The sequence below is a fragment of the Triturus cristatus genome, chromosome 5_2 (genome assembly GCF_964204655.1).
Source record: "Triturus cristatus chromosome 5_2, aTriCri1.1, whole genome shotgun sequence".
Classification (NCBI taxonomy): domain Eukaryota; kingdom Metazoa; phylum Chordata; class Amphibia; order Caudata; family Salamandridae; genus Triturus; species Triturus cristatus.
Window position 1 is genome coordinate 961,775,082 of NC_140588.1, and position 24,573 is coordinate 961,799,654.

Genomic DNA, 24,573 nt, shown 5'->3' on the forward strand with positions numbered 1-24,573 from the left:
CCTGAGTAAGTGACCAGGAGCCCAGCTCCCACAGCCGCGTGGCTTGCCAGACAGCAGCCACCAACCAAGGCCCTCTATCCCTCATAGGATAACATTGGGCCTAACTCTCTCTGCACCCGGCCGTCCTGAAACCGCTGAGGGTGAACTAACTGTACCTACCTGACACTGGGGGACCCCTGAGTCTATGCCCAGAACTTCAACTCTGCCAGTCGAGTACTTACCCTTAAACCGCTAACTTCATTTTCCTCATAGGGTAACATTGACTGGCTTTTTCTTGAAAATTCTTCTAAGTGTGGACTTTTCAAATCTTCAAATAATCACCAAAAATCAGCCGAGTGACAAAAACGAATTTACTCACCTGCTCTTAGGTGAGCTCCCAGTGCTGGATCTTGGTGCCCAGCACTGACTCTGAAAATTACCCACAACTATACTTACCTTTAACTCATTTTTCTTCCATAGGAAACCATGGACTGCTTTTCTGTGAAATTTCTTCTAAGTGTTGATTTCTGCAATTTCTAAATATTCCTCAAAAATCGTATAACATCTGAAAACGTAATTACTTACCTGTTTTGGATAAATGTCCCAGTACTGAGTCTAGACATCCAGTACTGGATTACAAAAGTAACGATAACCTACTGTACCTGTAACCTATATTTCCTTCAGTAGGGAATCATTGATTGTTTGCTCTGAAATATTTTCTAAGTGCTCACTTTTGAAATAGCTAAATATTAGTTAAAAATCATTACAGTACCCAAGTCGACTTTCAACAGCTGATTCTGAGAACTGACCCAGGACTGGATCTAGGATCCAAACCTGGAATTACAAAAGTAATCTGAAAAGTAATCTGTTGCATATAATTTGAATTTATCATTGAGCTCAATGTATTGTGTTTAGAAATAGAGTTGCCTACTGCAACTATTTGTAACTGTTTACTAAAAAGTCTATTGCATATACAAAAGTATTTTTATGAAAAATCTCCTGTCGAGAAAGTATATTTTAATTCCAAGTGTTGGTTCTAAAATAAAACAAGCATATATTTTTTATATACAAACCATTGGCCTAGAGTTCAGTTATTGAGTGTGTGGAACTATTTGCTGACTGAGTGTGTACAACAAATGCTTTACACGTCCTCTGATACTGCCTTACTGCTCGACCAGGCTACCACTTTGGAGAGTAAGGTTATATCTAAATTTAACCTCTGTTAAACCCTTGGGGTCTGTGGACTCTGTACACCCTGTACCTATTAAGGAACAGGATATACAGAGCCACTTTCTCACAGTCATGTTTTCACTTGTCACTTTAGTGGTGGCACAAGAAGTGCTTCAGTCCACTAGTGATATTAAATTTACAGGCCTTGGTTACACAGAGTCCCATATACTAGGAACCTAGTGAAATAAGTCAATCAGAAATTAGCCAATTCTACATGTTTTTAGGGGTCAGAGCACCTACACCAGGCAGCAACATCCCAGTGTTCAGAGTCCATACAGCAGCAATGAAATCTAGCAAAAGGGATCTGTGTCTGTGGAGAGGGATGGTGGGGGGTTTAACCACGCAAAAAGGGCATTTTGTTTCTTACACCACTACATATATCTTCGACAATCATAACTTATCAAAATGCAATGCTGATGTAATGCCTGCAAAACTCTGAACCATTGGCAATCACTCTGGCCGTGATCCAGTACATTGCTTTTCACACACTATGTCACTTGAGACATAGACCAGCCATATGAAAATCAGCCTTGGTCCTGCATGATAAGGAACAGTCAAGCTTAAACTGCCAGCCTAGATTTCCTCTGAAAGTGCACAATAGCCATCCATGAGAAGAAAAAGTTGCTAACCTGCGATAAAGATCTTTCTGGTGGATACACTATCTACCTACTGATTATTGACTTGTAGAGTAATCCTCAGGCATCAGACTGGATCCTGAACTCAAAGCAATGATAACGCTGTTAAAGGGCGCTAGACTCAGTCGGTACCGGAAGTGACATTAGGCGATATCACCAGGGCCATACAGCGTCCGCCCCAGCGCATCAACATCCGCGTCCCTCTGTTTTCCCTAGCCTTCGAGGTGAGAGGGCAGATTGACTTTGAAGGAAGGATTGCAGTACCAGAACAATGCAAGATGGGATCTTATTAACTTTTCCTATGACACATCCATCAAACGGGGAAGCAAACAATTCAATAAAGCATCTGCAGGTAGAGTAGCCACCAGAAAGATCATTACTGCAGGCAAGTAATTTTTTCTTATGATGGATACTTCTCTCTGCCCACAAGGAGGATTGATGGATGGTTAGATAAGAAAATCCTGCAAGGCTGACCTGGCAAAGTGTCAATCCCTGCGCTCTTCTGAATACAGACAGTAGTATTCTGTAAGGAAGCCTATGTTGCTGCCTTACAGATTTCTGCAATCAAGTCTCCCTGAACAAGCGCAGAAGTGGTTGATTTAGCCCTTGTGGAATTGGGTCTAATTCCAACAGTAGGCTCTTTCTTGCCTAAGGCCTACCACTTCATGATGCAGAGAATGATCCACCCAGACAGAGTCCTCTTTTGCACCGCCTAACCTTTTTGGCACTACAGTAGCTGACAAAAAGCTGGTTGTTTGATAGTATGGTCCTGGAGGTAGTTAATTGCCCACTGTGGATCCAATCGATGCAACCGCTCCTCCTCTTTCGCAGGATGAGGTGGAGGACAGAAGGTCAGAAGAGTGATGGAAGGTCCATCCTGAGTGGAAGGCATAGCGAAGGAAATGTGGAGAACAGCAGAAGGTCTGTATATCACTCCCTTTTAGTCCACCCAGGGGCAATGAGAATGACGTGTGCCCTGTCTTAACAATTCTTAATGAGAAGTAGAGGAATCAAGAATCAAGTGTAAGGGGGAAGCACGTAATGAAGTTGAAAGTTCCACCTCACCCGAAAAAGGTCCCCCAAGGCCCACTCAACGGATACTGTAAGGAGCAGAACAGCTGGCGTTAAGCACTTTCTGAGTAGGCAAATAAGCCCACCTGAGGAGTGCCCCACTAGGCAAAGATGTCCTGGATTATCATCAGCAGAAGACATCACTTGTGATCGGCAAAATGATGTCGGCTCTGGCTGTTGGCTCTTACATTTAGAGACCCTGCTACGTGACTGGTGGTGAGCCCAAGACCACAGTCTCAATGTTTCTAGGCAAAAGAGGTGAGACCCTACTCCCCTTTGCTTGTTGACATACCACATTGCAGTCTAGTTGTGCATCAAGTTCTGGCGGGATCAATTTGGAATGGAGGGGAGGTAGGCCTTGAGCTCCAGCTGAATCAGCCGCATTTCTCACAGAATGATGTGAAGCACCACTCTTTTGGAGACCAGAGGCCTCTGATCTCCAGATCCTCCAGATGGGCTACACACCCTAAAGTGGAGGCATCAGTCACCACCATAGTCACGGTTAGAGGGTGAGTGAAGGCCATCCTGTGAGTTACGTTGTCCTCAATACCGCACCAGGCCACTCCACTAGAGCGCTGGGTGAGATCACGATGGAGTCTGAGAGGTCTACCCCATACTGGAGCCACTGCCTGCGGAGGCACCACTGCAAGGCCCTCATGTGCCAATATGCGAGCATGACTAAGAGGATGCAGGAAGCCAGCAGACCTACAAAACGCAGAACTCTCAGGATTGTAATACTATTGACCTGCTGGAAATATGGAACCATCACCTGGATGTCCCTGATTCTCTGAGTCGGAGCAAAGGTGCAGAGAAGAGTGGAGTCCAGTACTGACCCTATGAACTGGAGTCATTGAGAGGGCCACAGGTGACGTTTGGGTTCGTCGATCGAAAAGCCTTGGTCAAACATCAGAGATGCTGTTGTCTGCAGATGACACAACACCACCACTGGTGAGCTGACTTGCAGGACCCAATCATCCAGGTATTGGAAAATTGTGGCACTCGACTGTTTGAGATGGGCCTCAAGCGTTGCCATCACCTTTGTAAAGACTCGAGGTGCCCAAGTCACATGAAAGGACAGTACCAGAAATTGGTTGTGCATAGAACCCTCCACAAATCTCCAGTACTTTTGATGTGTGAGGAAATGGGGTGTATTATATGGTGTGGTTGTACAACCTCACTGTGTAATACACTTACCAACCCCTTCAGGAGTAGTGGGTTTTGTGTGTAAAACCCTCAACTCAATCTGGGGTAGCTGTGGCACTGAGGAGCAAGGCTTACACAGAGGAACTAGTGTAATGCATGTAAACAGCACCATAACAATTGAAGAAATCAACACGACACTCAATAAATCCAACACAAATTTATAAATATAGACTGTATTGTTATATCAATTTAGACACCATAATGAAAATTATCCACTGGAAGGTTCTGGAGATACAGATTTTACAAGAATTAATAAATCAAAGCATTTTCACTCAACTGCAAACAAACCGTGGCAAATTCAACAAATTTAATGCTTGGAAACATTTTCAATGAAAACTTGGATAAGTGTCAATGCGGTCTGGTAGGAGTACGTGTGGTGACCAACTCTGGCAGGGAGCTAGTTAGGGGGATCCAGCAAGATACTTAGAAACAGTTACCTCCACGGAAGAACAGTCCTTAAGTAGTTCCAGGCATTTTATCTACGTTGCAATGGTTTCCTATGGTGTGGTCCTGATGCAAGGGATGAAGGATGCTGAAGATGCTCTAAAGATGCTGTGGATGTGACATGGTCTACAGGAGTCTTCCTGAAGAGGTTACTTAGTCCATGAAGATGGTGAGGGGGTCCTACTTGCCGGGTCAATGTCCCACAAGGTCCCCACCGGTCTGGCTTAAGTCTAGTCCCCACTTGACTACCAGTTGCCTGGTATTGCGATCACAGGCCAAAACTTCCTGGGTTGATAACTTGCCCCGGTCCCGGCAACTCTCCGACAGCACTCCCAGGCTCAGCGAACTCAGGAGCAACTCTGTGCGTCGGGTCTTGGTCCTTGGTGCTACATGGCAGCAGTGGTAGTGGTGTGAAGACTTTGGGCTACCAACCTGCCCCAGCAGGCTTCTTCACCTTTTGTGTCCCTGTGTTGAAAACAGGAGGCCAGCCAGCAGGCCCTTGGAGTTCTCTTGGCTTGACTGGGCTCTGGAGGCAGCTTCCCATGAGCACTACATGGCAGGCACAGTCCCTCTCATCCCTAGCCACCAGGTGCAGTTTTGATTGTGCAGCCTCTCTTAGCTGGTACTTCGATACAGCAGGGCAGTCCTTCTTCCAAGTCGGTTGAGATCTGAGTTCTGGGTGCCAAGGGGGTCTTCTTTATCTTCAGAAAATGCTCTGAGGGTAGGATGCAGTTAGTAGTCAATGGGCTACCAGGTTCCCTCCCACCTGATGACCACTTCCTGGGATGTGTGGCATCTGGCTATTCCAGGATGCACCATTCTGCCCACTCCCAACATGGCGAGACCCCTTTCTTGACACTTAGAGCTCCTTAGCCCACCCCCAAAGGTGTTTCTACACGCCACTTGACAAAACAGTTTGACAACTGGCTTCTCCTCTCCTGTCCACAGTGCCAGCCTGCCTACCTAAACAATAGAGCGCCCCTCTCCTAAATGTTACCCACTTGCCCTTCAAGGCAGCTTCTCCTTTGAAGCTCACCTTTTGGGCTAACACCTGTGTGGATTCCTGCAGGAGGGAGGTAACACATCTGTACCACACAGGCCCCTTTTGTGTCTTTTTCTAAGAGTCATTACCACGTTTCCCCAGGGGGACAGAAAGCTGTCTGCAGGACAAGCCCTGTGTACAACAGTAAACGGGCACGGGAAAACTTGGACAACTAAAGCCCAAGTCTAATCTAAATTTGCACTTTGCCCACCAGTGACATTAAGTCACTGATTCTTTCGATACCAAACGGTACCAACCTTAGTAGTCCCATTCAGAGGTTAGCAGGGCTATGGTTCCAGCCTGTAACTCTCTACCGTCAATGGGGTTACTAGTCTTTCCACAGTAAAAATTACAATTTAGGGTTTTTACTGCTTAAACATGCAAAAGTATAGGTTCCACTTTTTAACATACAGTATCCAGCCTTAGGCTTGTTAGGCCTGCTATAGGGGTGATTTACATACATTAAAAGGGGAGGTTTGGGCATAGTCATTACTTTAAATGCAAAGTTGAGTTAGCAGTTTTAAACTTCCCGTCCACTTCCAGGCCCTCATTTATGAAAAGTGAAGCATGGCTGCGAGAAAACAGCGATCCGTCACTTTTCATTGCGCCCTCCTTGCAACACCAATCATGCGTCATATTTACAGTATGACGCAGCATGTCGCAGTGAGTTACAGATACGTCAGACATAGGGCAAAAATGACGCATTGCTGGAGTGTGTCGCAAAAGTGACGCAAATCTAGCAATGGGTCATTACTGATGGGCAAGGCCCCTGTTAAATGTGCATGCGTCAGTCTTACGCCTGCCATGAGGCAGACATAAGATATTGATGCATTTGCGTCCTAGAAGTGACGCAATGAAATCTTATAGATTTCACTGCGTCACTTCTACGACCCTTTCTTGCGTAGGAACGCCCCCCTGCATACATTATTCCTGGCGCAGGTATAATGTGGCGCAGGGGTTTACAAAGTGACGCATCTGCCCCGGTCTAGCCACTTTTCAAATGTCCAGGTGCTCCTCCAGTGCTGGTGTAGCTTTCTTCCCACTCTAATGCCCAAACTACTCTGGCTGTCTGCCCTGCTGTCCTTACTGAAATGCTGGCTCAGACCCTATACAGACAGACATGCCAGACAAGGATGCTGGACACGAAAAGGAAGGGATTGATTTTACTGTGCCAAAGAAATATCTGCTAAACCAAAGGACAGAGCTGTCTATACTTTTCTCAACAGGATTATCTAGATTTGTGAAAGTATACAGGAGGTGTTTGTGTACGTCTGAACTAGCATGTTCAAAAGGAAAATACCAGCCCTGCATAATGTGCAGCTCACACCCTTGGAGCCCAACGGGCTCCAACATTCACTGGTCCAGATATACACCTGTGAAATCTATTCCTGCAGGTAACCCTTGTACAAGACTTGATGAACAGCAAGGACCTCGGGTATCAGAGACTGAACTAACGTTTTAAGGCAGAAGCTGGTAATGTAAAAAGGCCTGTACTCTTGCCTAAAGAACTGTTGATGGACAGAATGCAGAACAATGTCATACATTCACGCCAGTACAGAGATCTGGGCCTAAATCTATCGTTTTTTGCTCACCATGCCATTCCAGTTTGGACCCAGCCATATGCAAATCAGTCTTGACCCTGTGCCCCATGGGAACAGTCCAGCCCGAACTGCCAGGCCAGGTCCTCTCTGAACTGGAAACAAGCAGCCTAGGACCGGTTTCGGGGTAACCGGTCCTAGGATGCTTGTTTCCGGTCCAGGAAGGACCTGGCGTGGCAGTTCGGGCTGGACTGTTCCCATGAGGCACAGGGTCAAGACTGATTTGCATATGGCCAGGTCTAAACTGGGGTGGCATGGTGAGGAAAAGAATGATGGATTTAACCCAGATCTCTTGACTGGGGGTGAATGTTTTGATTTGTTCTGCATTCCGTCCATCAATTGTGTGTCTTTTGCTGTACTCCTGCCTAGAAATATATGCTGCCACCTCGTCAGTACCACTCAATCTAGTAGAGAGTGCAGCAGATAGTTTCACAAGACGTGTACACATTGGGGTGATGCCTGGCATCAGAGCCCACCGCAGAAGTTGAGAATAATATACAGATGAAGGGTGAACCTCCAGCAGGCTCAAAGTAGATCTGTCCAGAAAAATGCTTGTGTAGGAGTCACAGCTCCACAAAGCCATGCAGAGGACTTTTTTCCAACAGTTAGGGAGACTCAAATCTGTAACTTTCTGAGTATTCAGAAACATTTGCAAGGGCTCTCCATTCCTAATTGTATACCCAATCATACATTTAAAAAATGGCATACTAAGTGTGCCATTGAGGTGAATTTCGGGATTTTCCCACACAGAAACATGTTTATATTTGCTGATAAATGTTGGCATTCAATTAGAGTCTATAGATACTATGCACAGGAGCCTACGATTTTGTTAATTTTCAAAATTACTGCGCATGTTTGACAAGTAAGCACGTGTGTTATAGAAATAGGTAGAATGTGGGAAGCGTGTTGCTTTTCTCTTTAACATAATTTCCAGGGAAATAAAATTAAATGTGTGTCCATCTATTCATATGGGGGAAATCTTCATTGAACTAGGAGGTATGCTTCCCTCATTCATACTATGGATACTGTGGGTTTCAGCACATGCTCTGGTCCAATCACTGACCATGAAGTGAAGATGTATACACTAAATTTGAAGATGTGCATAAAGTTGGTACCAGTGCGCAGCCTGCAACTTCCAAACATTGTACTCTCTTTCCCAGAGGTCAAAGGTTTCCAACTACGACCAAAATGTGTCAACAGATCCTGCGTCGGAGAAAGGGGTCCTTATCTTACTGTGTTTTCAGTGAAATAAACATCCCTTTTCTTCTCTGCACATTTAATGCATTTATGTAATCCTGTTTATTAAAAAAAAATGAATGTGTTGCAAATATCTGTATGCAGAGCCTCGACACAACATTAAAATGAAGTATCTTTAAAATTGCCTCCTTGTCCCTTATGAAATCTGCAACAACTAAATAACTTCACTCTGCTCCTGCTGCCAGAAGCGCGTCTTATTTTTGCTGGGCTCAAATATTTATAAAAATCACTCACCTTTAGATCCCGGAAAGCCAGGTGCCCCTGGAAATCCTTGTGGTCCTGGCAATCCTGGAGACCCTGGGAAGCCAGGGTTCCCCCTCAGTCCAAGCAGACCAGGTATACCTAGAAACAGAGCATAAATATACTGGCTATAAACTACCTGTTCTGTGCAAGAGCCTACAGACATATTCAACAATCACCTCAGGAAATGTCTCTGTAGGAGGGACCAAAGAACCACACGCAACAATACCTACACCTACAGCCATAACATTCATCACCATAAATGTTGTATTGTCTTTTGGAAAAATGTTTAAAGGTATTTTCATAAACAACATTGGTAACTTGGCAAACTTTGGAAGAAAGCCTAATGTTTCACCGTGAAATGTTGGATTTTGGTTCACCCATCTACTGGATGTTGTTAACAAGGAAATACAAGTGGAAATATTTAAAAACATTTACCCAGAGGACCTTAGTAAGATTACTTTTTATTACAGCTAGGTGAAGTCTAACAAACATTAGTAAAATCAGTAAGATTGGCTTTCCTAATGAGAGTGCCACACTATAGGCTTTCCAATAAATACAAACAATTTAAATGGTTGACATGGAAGGATGCCTAGAGCATCTAGGAATGCTTTTTGTCTGAGGAAACCTGCTCCAAGATGGCTACTGGTGCACAATGGCAAATGCGCACACATGGGCAGCCATCTTGGAATGGGTTTTCTGAAACAAAAAGCTTGGCTGCCTGTGCCCGAGTCATAAAGTCATGACACGTGCACTCGTGTTGACACTGGCATTCATTTTGACTGTTTTTTTTTAGATTTAGCTTACTATTTGCACATCTGTCTGCTGTTTTTGACCAGTAAACTAAATAACAAAAATATTGAAGATGAAGAGCAGAAAGAGCAGAAATCAAAGAAGTGGCTCCCTTGGTAGCTTTGTTGCAGTTGGTGGGTCCTTGGAAAAAAGTAAATTTTTTAAGAATTTAAATTAAAAATAAGTTGGGGAAAAGATGGGAATGCAACACACAAGCGTAGATGTGAAATGAATGAAATGACAGCAGAGGATGTACAGCAACAAAACAATTTCCAGCAGCGTGCTATAAATAAAAGAAAACATTCAAACCAAAATGCAGAGCAGGGAGAGGTGAGTGAACAATGGAGGAAGCAGGGGGAGAAAGCAACATACACAGCACAAAGGGGGCAAAAATGTTTAGCAAAACCAGCACACAAGGGAAAGGAGACAACACATGCTGAAGTGCGGAAAAAAGACGAAAAAAATAGGTCCCTGATTGTAGGCAAAAAAAAATGATACAACTCTTCCAATCAAAAACTCTGTAAACAGCTATTGTCTCAGGAAAGGACAAACAAAGGGAGGAAGGAAATCCATTAAAGAAGAAGCACGCAAAAGATATTGACAAGAAAGCCAATGAATGATAAGCAATGGGCTGACCCAAAGCCTAGTCTAAAAATTGGTATTGTACACACTAGTTCTTTCAACAGCCGACAGCTAAAGCAGTCTCTATCTACAGGAGAGACCTAAAAATGGGCTTTAAATTACTTTGTATCACGTTGGGGGCATGTCCATTTTAGGAATAAAGACTTCATGACTGACAGACAACACAGTAGCTTCCAACCCCTAAATTGTATAATCACCAAATGAACTGTGAGGAAAAGGCCGGACTCAGTGCAGCTTAACGCTTCACATAAAGCTTATAAGAGTGGTCTGGCTCATGAGTGAGCACATACTGCAGAGCTTAGGAGTCACAGGGCCAGTGTTCGGGAAAGCCAACCTTTCCAAAATGGCAACAACTCTTAAAATGATAAAAACCTTCCTGGCTGCAGGGTTAACATTTAAGGCCAACAGCAGTTTCTTTGTGTAAGGACTGCCAATATTTGTTTGGGGTGGAATTACATTTTGTTAATTAGACAAAGCAAAACTTAACGGAAACGATGGCTACATCATCAGTTGGACATCAGAAAAAAAAAAAGGATTCGAAATTATTCGATATGTAAATTTATTTTAATATTCTTTTAAGCAAAGCACAGAACATAATGAGCGTAAGGCTATTTATGTTTACATTCGATATGCCAATAGTAAAGTAGGTAAAAATAAAAGAAGTTAATTTGTAATGAACAAGCACTCTGCATACACAATAGAGTACAGAAGGACATTATATCAGCCTCTGTGAACTTGATTTACAGGCACTACATAGCAGGGAACAAGGATCCAGAAAGGATGTGGTTTGGGTGGTGCAGTTATCAACAGGAAACTCCTCAAAACCAGCAAGAAGACCGATATAATTCCCTGCCTCTCTTTTCTTTGCTACACTCCATTGTCTAGCGTAGACTGCGTGAAGAAGGCATATTGGGGGAGGGTAGAAAAGCACAGGTGCACAGTGTGGTGAACTGGACTTCAAGGATCTTATGCCAAAGTAGCACACCTGGCTCAGGATTCAACACGCTACATTTCTTTAACACTAAAAGATATCCCTGTGTACGCTAGCATTCAGTTATCCTATGAATACAACCTCTCACACTCATATCTGCTCTTCGCCTGACACACGCATTTATTGAACAGTACCTGTTTGTCCTGCTCGCCCTGTTTCACCCGGAGCGCCTTTAGTAGAGAATCCAGGGAATCCTGAGGGACCTGGCTCTCCGGGCAGACCGCTCGCTCCTGTTACCCCTAAAATATCAGTAAAAACACCAATCAAACTTTGCATCTCCTCCAAATTCTTTGTAATAGAGATAATACTGGGCAAATGAAGAACTTTGATATGAAGAGCAGGCAGCGTATATAGAAATTCACCATTGAATAGCAGGGTTAGAAAGAATATAGTGCCCAGTATCATGGACCAACATGGGGCTACATTGCATGGCTAGTCCTCTACGAGCTAACAGTCCTAGGGAGAAAAAGCGCAAACATGACACTATGGGAAAACAGTATCCTGTAGTGCTGCACATAAGATAGTACTGTTGAAGGCTGGCACAGCAAGGTAACAAGAACGTTACTTACCTTTGGTAATGCTTTATCTGCTCAAGACTCCATCTAGCTGCAAATTTCTTACCATAGAATAATCCTCAGATGTTAGGTTGGATCCAAAAAGTATTCTGGACCAGTACCCCTGCGTGCTTGTAGGTGTCGTCCTCGCCCTAAGTGACGTGCGCGGTGCTTATACAGGCGCCACCTCAGCGAGCTGACATCAGTTTCTTTTTGTGACTTTCCACGGCAGAAGCGCAGAGCCACGAAGAACACTGGCTGCTTGTGCGTTAAACTAGAGTCCCTAAAAGGGAGAAACCTTTTACTCTGAAATCTGTTTGCAGAGCAGGGAGGACAGGTCGGTCGGTAAGGATCTACAGCTAGATAGAGTCTCTACCAGATAAGGCGTTACCAAAGGTAAGTAACTTGCGCATCTGATAGAGACTTCTAGTCGCAAATTCCTTAACTTAAAATAGATACCAAGCAATACCGCCCGAAGGTGCGTCTGCAACATGGATTAAACTAGAAAATCCTGTAGGACCGAACGGACAAAATGCCCTTCTCGCTGGACCTGACTGTGCAGGCAGTTTGAGTCCTAAACGTATGCAGGGAAGAGCAAGTTGCTGCCAGACAGACAGTCAGGACAGGTACTTTGCGAGTTAACACAGTGGCCGCAGCCTTGGCTCTGCTAGAACGAGCTTGCAAACCTTCAGCAGGTTGCTTTTTGGCCAAGCGTAGCAGATTTTGATGAAGAGCACTATCCATCGTGAGATGGTCCATTTCTGTACTGCCTTTCCTTTTTTGGCTCCGACGTACCCCACAAAGAGTTGATCATCCACGAGAACTCTATTGTGTGGTCAAGGTAGAACAGCAATGCTCTTTTTGGGGCCAGCCGATGGAGCCTCTCCTCTTCTTTAGAAGGGTGAGTCAGAGATCAAAAGGTGGGCAAAGCGATCGACTGGCCAACATGAAAGGGAGTCACCCACTTAGGTAGGAAGGATGCTCTAGTGCGAAAGACCAGTTTGTCTGGTTAGATGGTAAGGTACGGAGGCTGTGATGACAGTGGCTGTAGCTCACTGACCCTCATGGTAAATGTCTGAGACAGCATTTGTGTAGCATTTCGAAGGGAGCACATATCAAAAATGTGAGAACTAAGTTGAGGTCCTATTGCAGCATAATGAAAGGAGCTGGTGGAAGCATATGTTGAAGACTGTTGAGAAATCTATTTACAATAGCTGATTTGAAAAGGGATGGCTGATCCGGCAACTGCAAAAATGCAGATATGGCAGACAAATAACCTTTCAATGTGCCCAAAGCAAAGCCCTGTGGGCTAGTGTAAGAATAAACAAAAGAACCTGGGAAAGGGGTGCCTATAGAGGGCCAACTTGCTATCTGTACACCATGACAAACTTGATCTAACGGCATGCATATACCATCTTGGTGGAGGGGCGCCTGGCTGCCAAGATAACATTGCAAACTTCGGGCGTAAGGTCGAAAGCTGCCACCTCGCCCAGACAAATGCCCTAGCACAGAAGTGATGCATCTGTCAGGGTCTGTTACTGAACCAATCACGGTTTGTTAGCCACCACTGCAGGTCTTTTGCAGTTCCCTTCAAGATTTAGACCAAGTTAGAAAGATTCTATGTTGCTGTGCCCACTGAATCTTCAGGCCCCACTGCACACCCCACACATTCCAATGCACATGTGTCAAAAGGAGAATGCAGGAGGCCATGAGACCCAACAGCCTCAGACTGAGTCACACCGAAATCCAGGAAAGAGGCCAAAACATCAGTTTTGTCACCTGAATATCCTGGACTTGCTGCTCAGGAGGATAGGCCTCAACTGCACTGTGTCCAGAACAGCTCTGATGAAAGGGAGCATCTGAGAAGGAGTCAGGTGCGACTTCTGCAAGTTTATCCCAGAGAGTGCAGGTCTGCTGTAGTCTGAAGGTGGGAGACAACTGACTGGGGCAAGCCCGCCTTCAACAGCCATTTGTAGAGGTAGGGAAAGACTGGAATTCCGGACCTCTACAGATGAGCTGCGACCACCCCCATCATTTTCGTGAACACCAAGGGGTGCTGGTAAGGCCAAAGGGGAGCAAAGAAAACTGAAAATATTCTTGGCCGACCTTGGACCGCAGGTAACACCTGTGGGCATGCAGGGCAGGGCAGGGAAATGAAAATAAGTGTCCTGTAAGTTCAGAGATACCATCCCGTCTCCTGGATCCAGGGTGGACAAGATTTTCGCGAATGTGAGTATTTTGAATTACTTCTTTTTCAGGAAGAGGTTGAGCAGGCACAGGTCTAGAATTGGACTAAGGCCTCTGTCCTTCTTGAGCACCAGTAAGTAGCACAAAGAGCAACCTAGACCTATTTCTTATGCCGCCCCTTCTCTATAGCTCCCTTGGCCAAGAGATCTAACACCCTCTGACGGAGCAAGGAGAGGTGGTCCTTAGTCAGCTTGTTGTAAGTGGGTTGAATGGGTGGGGGATTGGTCGCAAAGAGGAGGGAGTAGCCTTTTTTGGACGAGTTGCAAAACAAAACATTCTGATGTTATTAACCTCTAGTGGTGCAGGTGATGGCGTATCCTGCACTCCACTTGATGCCTTTTGTTCGAAGGTCATACTAAAGGGGTTTGGAGGCTGCTGAGGGGTGGTGGTCTGGCTCGACTTCTAGCTTCCTGTCCCACGTGATCTGTGGGAACTGCATCCTTTGCCACAAAAAGATTGCTTGGTTGCCGCCCATGGTGGCTGGGCGTGTAAAGATGCGGTTGGAAGCTCCTTCTGTGACCATGAAAGGGGCAGAAAGTGGACTGGGGTTGGCGAGGGCCATGGAAAGGCCCTAAGACATGGCCGTAGCTCTGCTGTCCTTAAAGTGCTCTAGCGCTGAGTCCTCCTTCTCTCCAAACAACCGACAGCCATCAAAGGCTTGGATATCCCCCGTAAAGCCAGTGGTTCTCAGCCAGGCGTGGCATCTAAGGGCCACCGACGATGAAATCGCTCTGCCCAGTGAGTCGGTTCTGTCCAGGCCACATCATATTAAGAACTTGGCTGCAGCTCTCCCATAAGCAATTATTTGACAGAGTATGGCTAGGGCCTACACCGAGACCATGGGCAACCTAGCCCCAGATGGTATGGGAGCATCAGCCCAGGAAGCATGCAGTTTTTACTGATAGCAGTGCCAGGCTGGTGGAAGTGAACAGCTTCTTCCTTAAGGTATCCCGCCTTTTGGATTCCCAATCCAGTGGAGTGGTAGGAAATGAGCTGGGGTTAACTTTGGAGGTCGAGGCCTGGGCGACCATGTTCTCCGGGTTGGGGCGCTAGGGGAGGAAACTGGGTTCTCCTGCAGCGCGGCGATGGTGTGGGGCAATTGTCCTATGCACAGCAGCCTCTGTGCAGTGCTTGGACCAGGCCCGGGAAGAATATTGGAAAGGGCTTCAATGAATGAGAGTAACGGTTCGGTGGGGGCAACTCTCGTCTGAAGCACTCCCGTCAAGAAATTTATCTTGACTGCCACTGAGGATAGCGTAAGGTCAAGGACCTCAGCTGCCCTACGCACCACCATTGCAAATGAAGCACCCTCCTTCGCAGCCACACTAGGGGTAGAGACCAGGCCAGTGTCTGGGCAAGTGCCCAGTCCACTGGCATGCACAATATCCTCATACTAGGTGTCTTCTGGATCTACTAACTGGTATCCATAAGGGTCCTCAGACCCCTCCCAATCATCAACCAATCCAGGCCTATCCACCGGATAAGGCACTGGCTCCGACATGAGGGGTCTGTATCCATTGGCGCTGGAGCCAGCCATGGATGACGCCCGTCTGGCTCTGTATCCGAGTCAAGGATGGTGCCACCGGGTGGCGTTGGCACTGGAGCAGGTGCTTGGTAAGGCTGAGGTGGCTCGACCAGCGCGCTCCGGATTCATCAATAGATTCAAGGGGCCCGACGGGTGCCGGTGGCGAACCAGCAGGCAGAAAAACAGTAGGAGCCGTCGGGCCCGAAGGCGCTCCAGCAGGGATGTCCTACCCAAATATGAGGTGCACTGCCTAATAGAATCCTCGTAACTGGGCGGGGGTCGCTGCGGCTCCTGGAAACTCAGAGCGGAGACGGCCCAGGCTCCACCACAGACCTAGCCCTCGAATGCTGATGCTCCCTCGTCTCGTCAGATGACTACGACAGACATGGTGAAGTCGAAGATCCCTTTGACTTCTTGCTCATCTTGTGCCTGTGGAACTTACCTGATTTCTCTGACTACTTCGACTGATGCGAAAAGTGCCTGGAGTGGGTCCGCGAATGATCTTGGGACCTTCCTCTCAAACAAGATCTTGAGCTTCGTGCTTCGAGAGGCAAGGAGCTTAAAGGATCGTTCCCTCAAGGGCTTGGTGCAGCAGTCGATGCAGGTCTTGGCATTGTGATGATGCTCCAAGTACCAGAGGCACACCAAATGTGGGTCTATCATCGACATTAGACGTTGACAGGCACCACACAGTTTAAGAACAGCTTTCCTAGCAGACACCTTCATGCACCAGGAGACAAGGTCCTAAAAAATCTCGATAAAAAGCTGGAAAGCGCCAGTCAAAAAAGACTGGGGGTAGCTCTTTCTGGATCTGGGCTGACTGGCATGGAAAGAAAAGGACTAACATTAGCACACTGGGGTGGTGCCAATACAGTCCCTGCGCATGTTACTCCAGGCGTAGACCAAGCCGGTGATGCCACATGAAGCTGAAGGACACCACCTACACGCACAATACATTTCTGGATCCAGTCTGATGCCTGGGGATATTCTAAGGTAAGGAATTTACAGCTAGAAGTCTCTAGCAGATAATGACAGATAAAACTATACCAACATATGTTAAATCAAAATTAGAGATTTCTCTCATGTGCAGATGCTCACAACAGTTACACATCAGTAACACATGATAAATGCATTTCAAACTATATACATTGAAAGTAATACAGTTTCAAACAAACACTGCTCATGTACCTGGAAATCCAGACACTCCACGCTCTCCTTTAGCCCCACGAGGCCCCGGACTTCCAATAGCCTCCCCTCGCTCACCTGCAGAAATCGAAATAAAATTTTCAGTTTAGACTTTTAAATTTACTCTTGAACTACACTCTTTATGGCCGAACAGAAAACACAGCTTATTCAGATTTAATTCTTTATAATGACAGAAGAAGTAACCAAACTGCTTTGGGAATAGCATATCCAACCCTGAAGGGTTTGCTTCTCTGTTTGCTAGTGGTTCCAGCTGGTCTGAGTTTTCCAACTGTTTTGTGTTTATTTTGAGGAATGTTTGACTGGGATGAGCATGTTTAGCTGTGTTGTTCTCCAGTACATTAACCACTAAGAATATCTTGTGATATCATAATAAAACAATCCGTCTGTATCACACTGCTTTTCTTTTGGGAGGAAAGTAGAGTTGAATTGGAGACCAGGACAAAGAAGGGCCAGGTTTAGCGACGTGATGGCCTGCCCTGACAAATTTTCGAGATGATACCCTACATCTGGGAATCCGACTGCACACTGACCCCGAAAATTTGATGAGGGAGAATTATGGTAGGGCTATAGCTAAACTTGAGGACGACGTGGACATTTGGATCAGCCTCTCACTTTCCTTGATCGGCAGGATATCGATTATGAAGATGGTGGTCCTTCCTCGCCTCCTCTTCCTGTTCGTTAATATCCCCATGGTGTTACCACGGGTATTTTTCGAATGGCTGCGTCGGTCACTACTGAAGTTAGCATGGGCGGGCAAGCAGGCCCGAGTCAGCTGGCAGGTGCTTACATTACCCTACCATATGGGAGGACTCGGTGCACCTGATATGGAATTATACTACCGGGTGGCTCAGGGAGCGCAAGCACACAGCTGGATACACGGGGAGGCCTCGGTACCGTACCTCATACTGGAGCGATTGTTCGCTGAACCCCTCCCGCTGCCAGCGACCCTATTTGAAACACCCGTCCGCCGGACGGGCTACCTGGACTCCCTGAACTCCACGAGACATGCTTGGGATAGTATACTTAGACACCAGGCTGGGGCATTACTATATTCGCCAGCAATGCCAGTGGAGTGGGCGCGATGGCTATCCCCCTGCAGAGACGAGGGTGTGGTGCGAGCTCTTAAAGCGCTCAAATTGCATGTAATCGGAGACCTGTTTGAGGATGGCATCGTGAGGACGTGGGATGAGGTGGCTGCAGGGGTGGCCGCCCCGTCGCAGCTGCATCGCTTCCAATTCCACAGAGTCAGGGGGGCGCTGCGACAGCAACTGTGGGACGATATGGCGGAGCCCCCGGAGGTGCTGGAACTGACATATGTCATCAAACACAAGTGCCCTCGTCGACTAATATCTCACCTATATAAGATAACTATGGAGCACCGAATACACCGGTACCCCAAGGCTAGGCTGGCCTCGCAACAGGACCTAGGGACGGCAATAGATGACGCCATGTGGCTGTATTGTTGCGCGGGCAAACGTAGGATCTCACTACATGGGAGGCACAGATTACCACATTTTAAGTACATAAATAGAGTTTATTATACGCCGGACAGGTTACAACGTTATGGTCTGCGAGAGGATGCTGTGTGCGAGAGATGCGGGCACGACAGGGCGGGTTTTTTTTCATCTGGCGTGGGAATGTCCGGGGGTCTACAGGTTCTGGCAGGCAATTTTCCGCAAACTGGGTGCACTACTGGAGCTCGAGCTGGCCCCGGAGCCGGCGGTGGCCCTGCTGGGTTACTCTAAGAAATTGCCTAGAGCTGTTCGCAAAATAGTTGACATGGGACTATTAATAGCTAAGAAAAGGGTGGCAATGTGTTGGATGAGAGGACCATTGCCCACAGTGGAACAATGGGCCCGGGATGTATTGTATTGCTGTACGCAAACCGAGGTGTTTAGTGAGTTACTCCCGCCGCGCAGTAGGCCGAAGAATTTCTGGGGGCTATACACAGAACGTCTCAGGGGACAGGGGGGGGTCCGGAGGGGGTCGCGGAGACAGGGGCAGTTCGGGAGCAGGGGAACGGAGGGACAGGAGGTCACCTGGGGGGTGATTGATGGACGTCGGGAGGGAAGCCGCGTGTGTGGGGTGCCAGAATATGTATTTGTAGGCGGAAGGGAGTAAGTAACGAGGGTTGGGGAGATTTGAGAGATAGTGGCAGGAGTGCTCAGGGAATGGCAGGAGGGGGGGGGGGCCGGAACAAGAGTGAACCGCCCAACCTAGTAGTAATTGGGGCATGCACTGCTAGAGATGGTCTGTTCGGATGCCTAGAGGTTGGGAGGTTGGGGGGGTGGGGGAGGGAGTTTGGGGTGTTTGAATAGATTAACAAAAGATACAAGAACACTGTGGCTCCTCAGTAGGGGAGGGCATATAAGCCGTGACATACTACCACAATACTGGGACTGCCTTTTGGCTGGACTAACTTGGGGTACAGCGATGCCCGACCTCCGGGTTGTGGGATAAGCTACCGGACTTCTGTGAAGGTATGTGGGAGAACAGCCGGCCTCAGGGTTGTAGGCGCATTATGATGTATGTCAGCATGTGCTCTTTGATAATAAAGACATAAAAAAAAATTTAAAAAATTCTGTCTGCCTCTTCCCTACAAAACGAGCAGTGCTCCTTGGAATATGCTCTGGCAACGCTACCTCTACTCCAGTAAGTTCTGTCTGCCGCTTCCCTCTAAAACGAGCAGCGCTCCTTGGAATATGCTCTGGCAACGCTACCTCTACTCCAGTAACTTCTGTCTGCCGCTTCCCTCTAAAACGAGCAGCGCTCCTTGGAGTATGCTCTGGCAACGCTACCTCTACTCCAGTAACTTCTGTCTGCCTCTTTCCTCTAAAACGAGCAGCGCTCCTTGGAGTGTGCTCTGGCAACGCTACCTCTACTCCAGTAAGTTCTGTCTGCCTCTTCCCTACAGAACGAGCAGTGCTCCTTGGAGTATGCTCTGGCAACGCTACCTCTACTCCAGTAACTTCTGTCTGCCTCTTCCCTCTAAAACGAGCAGCGCTCCTTGGAGTATGCTCTGGCAACGCTACCTCTCCTCCAGTAACTTCTGTCTGCCCTTCCCTCTAAAACGAGCAGTGCTCCTTGGAGTATGCCCTGGCAACGCTCCCTCTACTCCAGTAACTTCTGTCTGCCTCTTGCCTCTAAAACGAGCAGCGCTCCTTGGGGTATGCTCTGGCAACGCTCCCTCTACTCCAGTAACTTCTGTCTGCCGCTTCCCTTTAAAACGAGCAGCGCTCCTTGGAGTATGCTCTGGCAACGCTACCTCTACTCCAGTAAGTTCTGTCTGCCACTTCCCTACAAAACGAGCTGTGCTCCTTGGAGTATGCTCTGGCAACGCTACCTCTACTCCAGTAAGTTCTGTCTGCGGCTTCCCTCTAAAACGAGCAGCGCTCCTTGGAGTATTCTCTGGCAACGCTAGCTCTACTCCAGTAACTTCTGTCTGCCTCTTCCCTCTAAAACGAGCAGCGCTCCTTGGAGTATGCTCTGGCAACGCTACTTCTACTCCAGTAACTTCTGTCTGCCTCTTCCCTCTAAAACGAGCAGCGCTCCTTGGAGTATGCTCTGGCAACGCTACCTCTACTCCAGTAACTTCTGTCTGCCTCTTGCCTCTAAAACGAGCAGCGCTCCTTGGAGTATGCTCTGGCAACGCTCCCTCTACTCCAGTAACTTCTGTCTTACGCTTCCCTCTAAAACGAGCAGCGCTCCTTGGAGTATGCTCTGGCAACGCTACTTCTACTCCAGTAACTTCTGTCTGCCTCTTCCCTCTAAAACGAGCAGCGCTCCTTGGAGTATGCTCTGGCAACGCTACCTCTACTCCAGTAACTTCTGTCTACCTCTTCCCTCTAAAACGAGCAGCGCTCCTTGGAGTATGCTCTGGCAACGCTCCCTCTACTCCAGTAACTTCTGTCTGCCGCTTCCCTCTAAAACGAGCAGCGCTCCTTGGAGTATGCTCTGGCAACGCTACCTCTACTCCAGTAACTTCTGTCTGCCCTTCGCTCTAAAACGAGCAGCGCTCCTTGGAGTATGCTCTGGCAACGCTACCTCTACTCCAGTAACTTCTGTCTGCCTCGTCCCTCTAAAACGAGCAGCGCTCCTTGGAGTATGCTCTGGCAACGCTACCTCTACTCCAGTAAGTTCTGTCTGCCGCTTCCCTATAAAACGAGCAGCGCTCCTTGGAGTATTCTCTGGCAACGCTACCTCTACTCCAGTAACTTCTGTCTGCCTCTTCCCTCTAAAACGAGCAGCGCTCCTTGGAGTATGCTCTGGCAACGCTACCTCTACTCCAGTAACTTCTGTCTGCTGCTTCCCTCTAAAACGAGCTGCGCTCCTTGGAGTATGTTCTGGCAACGCTACCTCTACTCCAGTAACTTCAGTCTGCCTCTTCCCTCTAAAACGAGCAGCGCTCCTTGGAGTATGCTCTGGCAACGCTCCCTCTACTCCAGTAACTTCTGTCTGCCGCTTCCCTCTAAAACGAGCAGTGCTCCTTGGAGTATGCTCTGGCAACGCTACCTCTACTCCAGTAACTTCTGTCTGCCTCGTCCCTCTAAAACGAGCAGCGCTCCTTGGAGTATGCTCTGGCAACGCTCCCTCTACTCCAGTAACTTCTGTCTGCCGCTTCCCTCTAAAACGAGCAGCGCTCCTTGGAGTATGCTCTGGCAACGCTACCTCTACTACAGTAACTTCTGTCTGCCTCTTCCCTCTAAAACGAGCAGCGCTCCTTGGAGTATGCTCTGGCAACGCTACCTCTCCTCCAGTAACTTCTGTCTGCCCTTCCCTCTAAAACGAGCAGTGCTCCTTGGAGTATGCCCTGGCAACGCTCCCTCTACTCCAGTAACTTCTGTCTGCCTCTTGCCTCTAAAACGAGCAGTGCTCCTTGGGGTATGCTCTGGCAACGCTCCCTCTACTCCAGTAACTTCTGTCTGCCGCTTCCCTTTAAAACGAGCAGCGCTCCTTGGAGTATGCTCTGGCAACGCTACCTCTACTCCAGTAAGTTCTGTCTGCCTCTTCCCTACAAAACGAGCAGTGCTCCTTGGAGTATGCTCTGGCAACGCTACCTCTACTCCAGTAAGTTCTGTCTGCGGCTTCCCTCTAAAACGAGCAGCGCTCCTTGGAGTATTCTCTGGCAACGCTAGCTCTACTCCAGTAACTTCTGTCTGCCTCTTCCCTCTAAAACGAGCAGCGCTCCTTGGAGTATGCTCTGGCAACGCTACTTCTACTCCAGTAACTTCTGTCTGCCTCTTCCCTCTAAAACGAGCAGCGCTCCTTGGAGTATGCTCTGGCAACGCTACCTCTACTCCAGTAACTTCTGTCTGCCTCTTGCCTCTAAAACGAGCAGCGCTCCTTGGAGTATGCTCTGGCAACGCTCCCTCTACTCCAGTAACTTCTGTCTTACGCTTCCCTCTAAAACGAGCAGCGCTCCTTGGAGTATGCTCTGGCAACGCTACTTCTACTCCAGTAACTTCTGTCTGCCTCTTCCCTCTAAAACGAGCAGCGCTCCTTGGAGTATGCTCTGGCAACGCTACCTCTACTCCAGTAACTTCTGTCTACCTCTTCCCTCTAAAACGAGCAGCGCTCCTTGGAGTATGCTCTGGCAACGCTCCCTCTACTCCAGTAACTTCTGTCTGCCGCTTCCCTCTAAAACGAGCAGCGCTCCTTGGAGTATGCTCTGGCAACGCTACCTCTACTCCAGTAACTTCTGTCTGCCCTTCGCTCTAAAACGAGCAGCGCTCCTTGGAGTATGCTCTGGCAACGCTACCTCTACTCCAGTAACTTCTGTCTGCCTCGTCCCTCTAAAACGAGCAGCGCTCCTTGGAGTATGCTCTGGCAACGCTACCTCTACTCCAGTAAGTTCTGTCTGCCGCTTCCCTATAAAACGAGCAGCGCTCCTTGGAGTATTCTCTGGCAACGCTACCTCTACTCCAGTAACTTCTGTCTGCCTCTTCCCTCTAAAACGAGCAGCGCTCCTTGGAGTATGCTCTGGCAACGCTACCTCTACTCCAGTAACTTCTGTCTGCTGCTTCCCTCTAAAACGAGCTGCGCTCCTTGGAGTATGTTCTGGCAACGCTACCTCTACTCCAGTAACTTCAGTCTGCCTCTTCCCTCTAAAACGAGCAGCGCTCCTTGGAGTATGCTCTGGCAACGCTCCCTCTACTCCAGTAACTTCTGTCTGCTGCTTCCCTCTAAAACGAGCAGTGCTCCTTGGAGTATGCTCTGGCAACGCTACCTCTACTCCAGTAACTTCTGTTTGCCTCGTCCCTCTAAAACGAGCAGCGCTCCTTGGAGTATGCTCTGGCAACGCTCCCTCTACTCCAGTAACTTCTGTCTGCCGCTTCCCTCTAAAACGAGCAGCGCTCCTTGGAGTATGCTCTGGCAACGCTACCTCTACTCCAGTAACTTCTGTCTGCCTCTTGCCTCTAAAACGAGCAGCGCTCCTTGGAGTATGCTCTGGCAACGCTCCCTCTACTCCAGTAACTTCTGTCTTACGCTTCCCTCTAAAACGAGCAGCGCTCCTTGGAGTATGCTCTGGCAACGCTACTTCTACTCCAGTAACTTCTGTCTGCCTCTTCCCTCTAAAACGAGCAGCGCTCCTTGGAGTATGCTCTGGCAACGCTACCTCTACTCCAGTAACTTCTGTCTACCTCTTCCCTCTAAAACGAGCAGCGCTCCTTGGAGTATGCTCTGGCAACGCTCCCTCTACTCCAGTAACTTCTGTCTGCCCTTCCCTCTAAAACGAGCAGCGCTCCTTGGAGTATGCTCTGGCAACGCTACCTCTACTCCAGTAACTTCTGTCTGCCCTTTGCTCTAAAACGAGCAGCGCTCCTTGGAGTATGCTCCGGCAACGCTACCTCTACTCCAGTAACTTCTGTCTGCCTCGTCCCTCTAAAACGAGCAGCGCTCCTTGGAGTATGCTCTGGCAACGCTACCTCTACTCCAGTAAGTTCTGTCTGCCGCTTCCCTATAAAACGAGCAGCGCTCCTTGGAGTATTCTCTGGCAACGCTACCTCTACTCCAGTAACTTCTGTCTGCCTCTTCCCTCTAAAACGAGCAGCGCTCCTTGGAGTATGCTCTGGCAACGCTACCTCTACTCCAGTAACTTCTATCTGCTGCTTCCCTCTAAAACGAGCTGCGCTCCTTGGAGTATGCTCTGGCAACGCTACCTCTACTCCAGTAACTTCAGTCTGCCTCTTCCCTCTAAAACGAGCAGCGCTCCTTGGAGTATGCTCTGGCAACGCTCCCTCTACTCCAGTAACTTCTGACTGCCGCTTCCCTCTAAAACGAGCAGTGCTCCTTGGAGTATTCTCTGGCAACGCTACCTCTACTCCAGTAACTTCTGTCTGCCTCGTCCCTCTAAAACGAGCAGCGCTCCTTGGAGTATGCTCTGGCAACGCTCCCTCTACTCCAGTAACTTCTGTCTGCCTCGTCCCTCTAAAACGAGCAGCGCTCCTTGGAGTATGCTCTGGCAACGCTACCTCTACTCCAGTAACTTCTGTCTGCCCTTCCCTCTAAAACGAGCAGCGCTCCTTGGAGTATGCTCTGGCAACGCTACCTCTACTCCAGTAACTTCTGTCTGCCCTTCCCTCTAAAACGAGCAGCGCTCATTGGCGTATGCTCTATCTGAGGTCCCCACCCACTCCTGTAAGGTGCCTGGCAGGCTGGGACTGGAAAGAAACAAATACATTGTTTTCTCTCTTTTCAGCCTTGGCTCCAGGGCCAGCACGGCGCCAGATCAAAGCAGGCTGCACACTGCTGCTGCTTTAGAGAGACACACTGCACAGGCAAGCTGAGGGGGGCCCCTTCGCTCAGAGGGACTAGGGGTACCCCTGCACCGCCTCTGAAGTGAGCCCAAACCACACAGCTTTGTACGTGCATGGATGTGTCTTACACCAGCTTAGATGTGAGTTACACCTGAATATC

At 48.0% G+C, this 24,573-nt stretch overlaps 1 protein-coding gene across 2 annotated transcripts in view; it reads right to left on the reverse strand.

Moving 5' to 3' along the window:
* Positions 1-24,573, reverse strand: part of COL4A6 (collagen type IV alpha 6 chain) — an 847,824-nt gene that overhangs the window by 90,133 nt on the left and 733,118 nt on the right. For both annotated transcript variants that reach the window (XM_085608162.1, XM_085608161.1), the window contains 3 exons: positions 16,639-16,713; positions 11,259-11,363; positions 8,694-8,801 (listed from right to left, as the gene is read on the reverse strand). In XM_085608162.1, the coding sequence (XP_085464288.1) occupies positions 8,694-8,801; positions 11,259-11,363; positions 16,639-16,713 (288 nt within the window). The remainder of the gene's footprint in view (positions 1-8,693; positions 8,802-11,258; positions 11,364-16,638; positions 16,714-24,573) is intronic.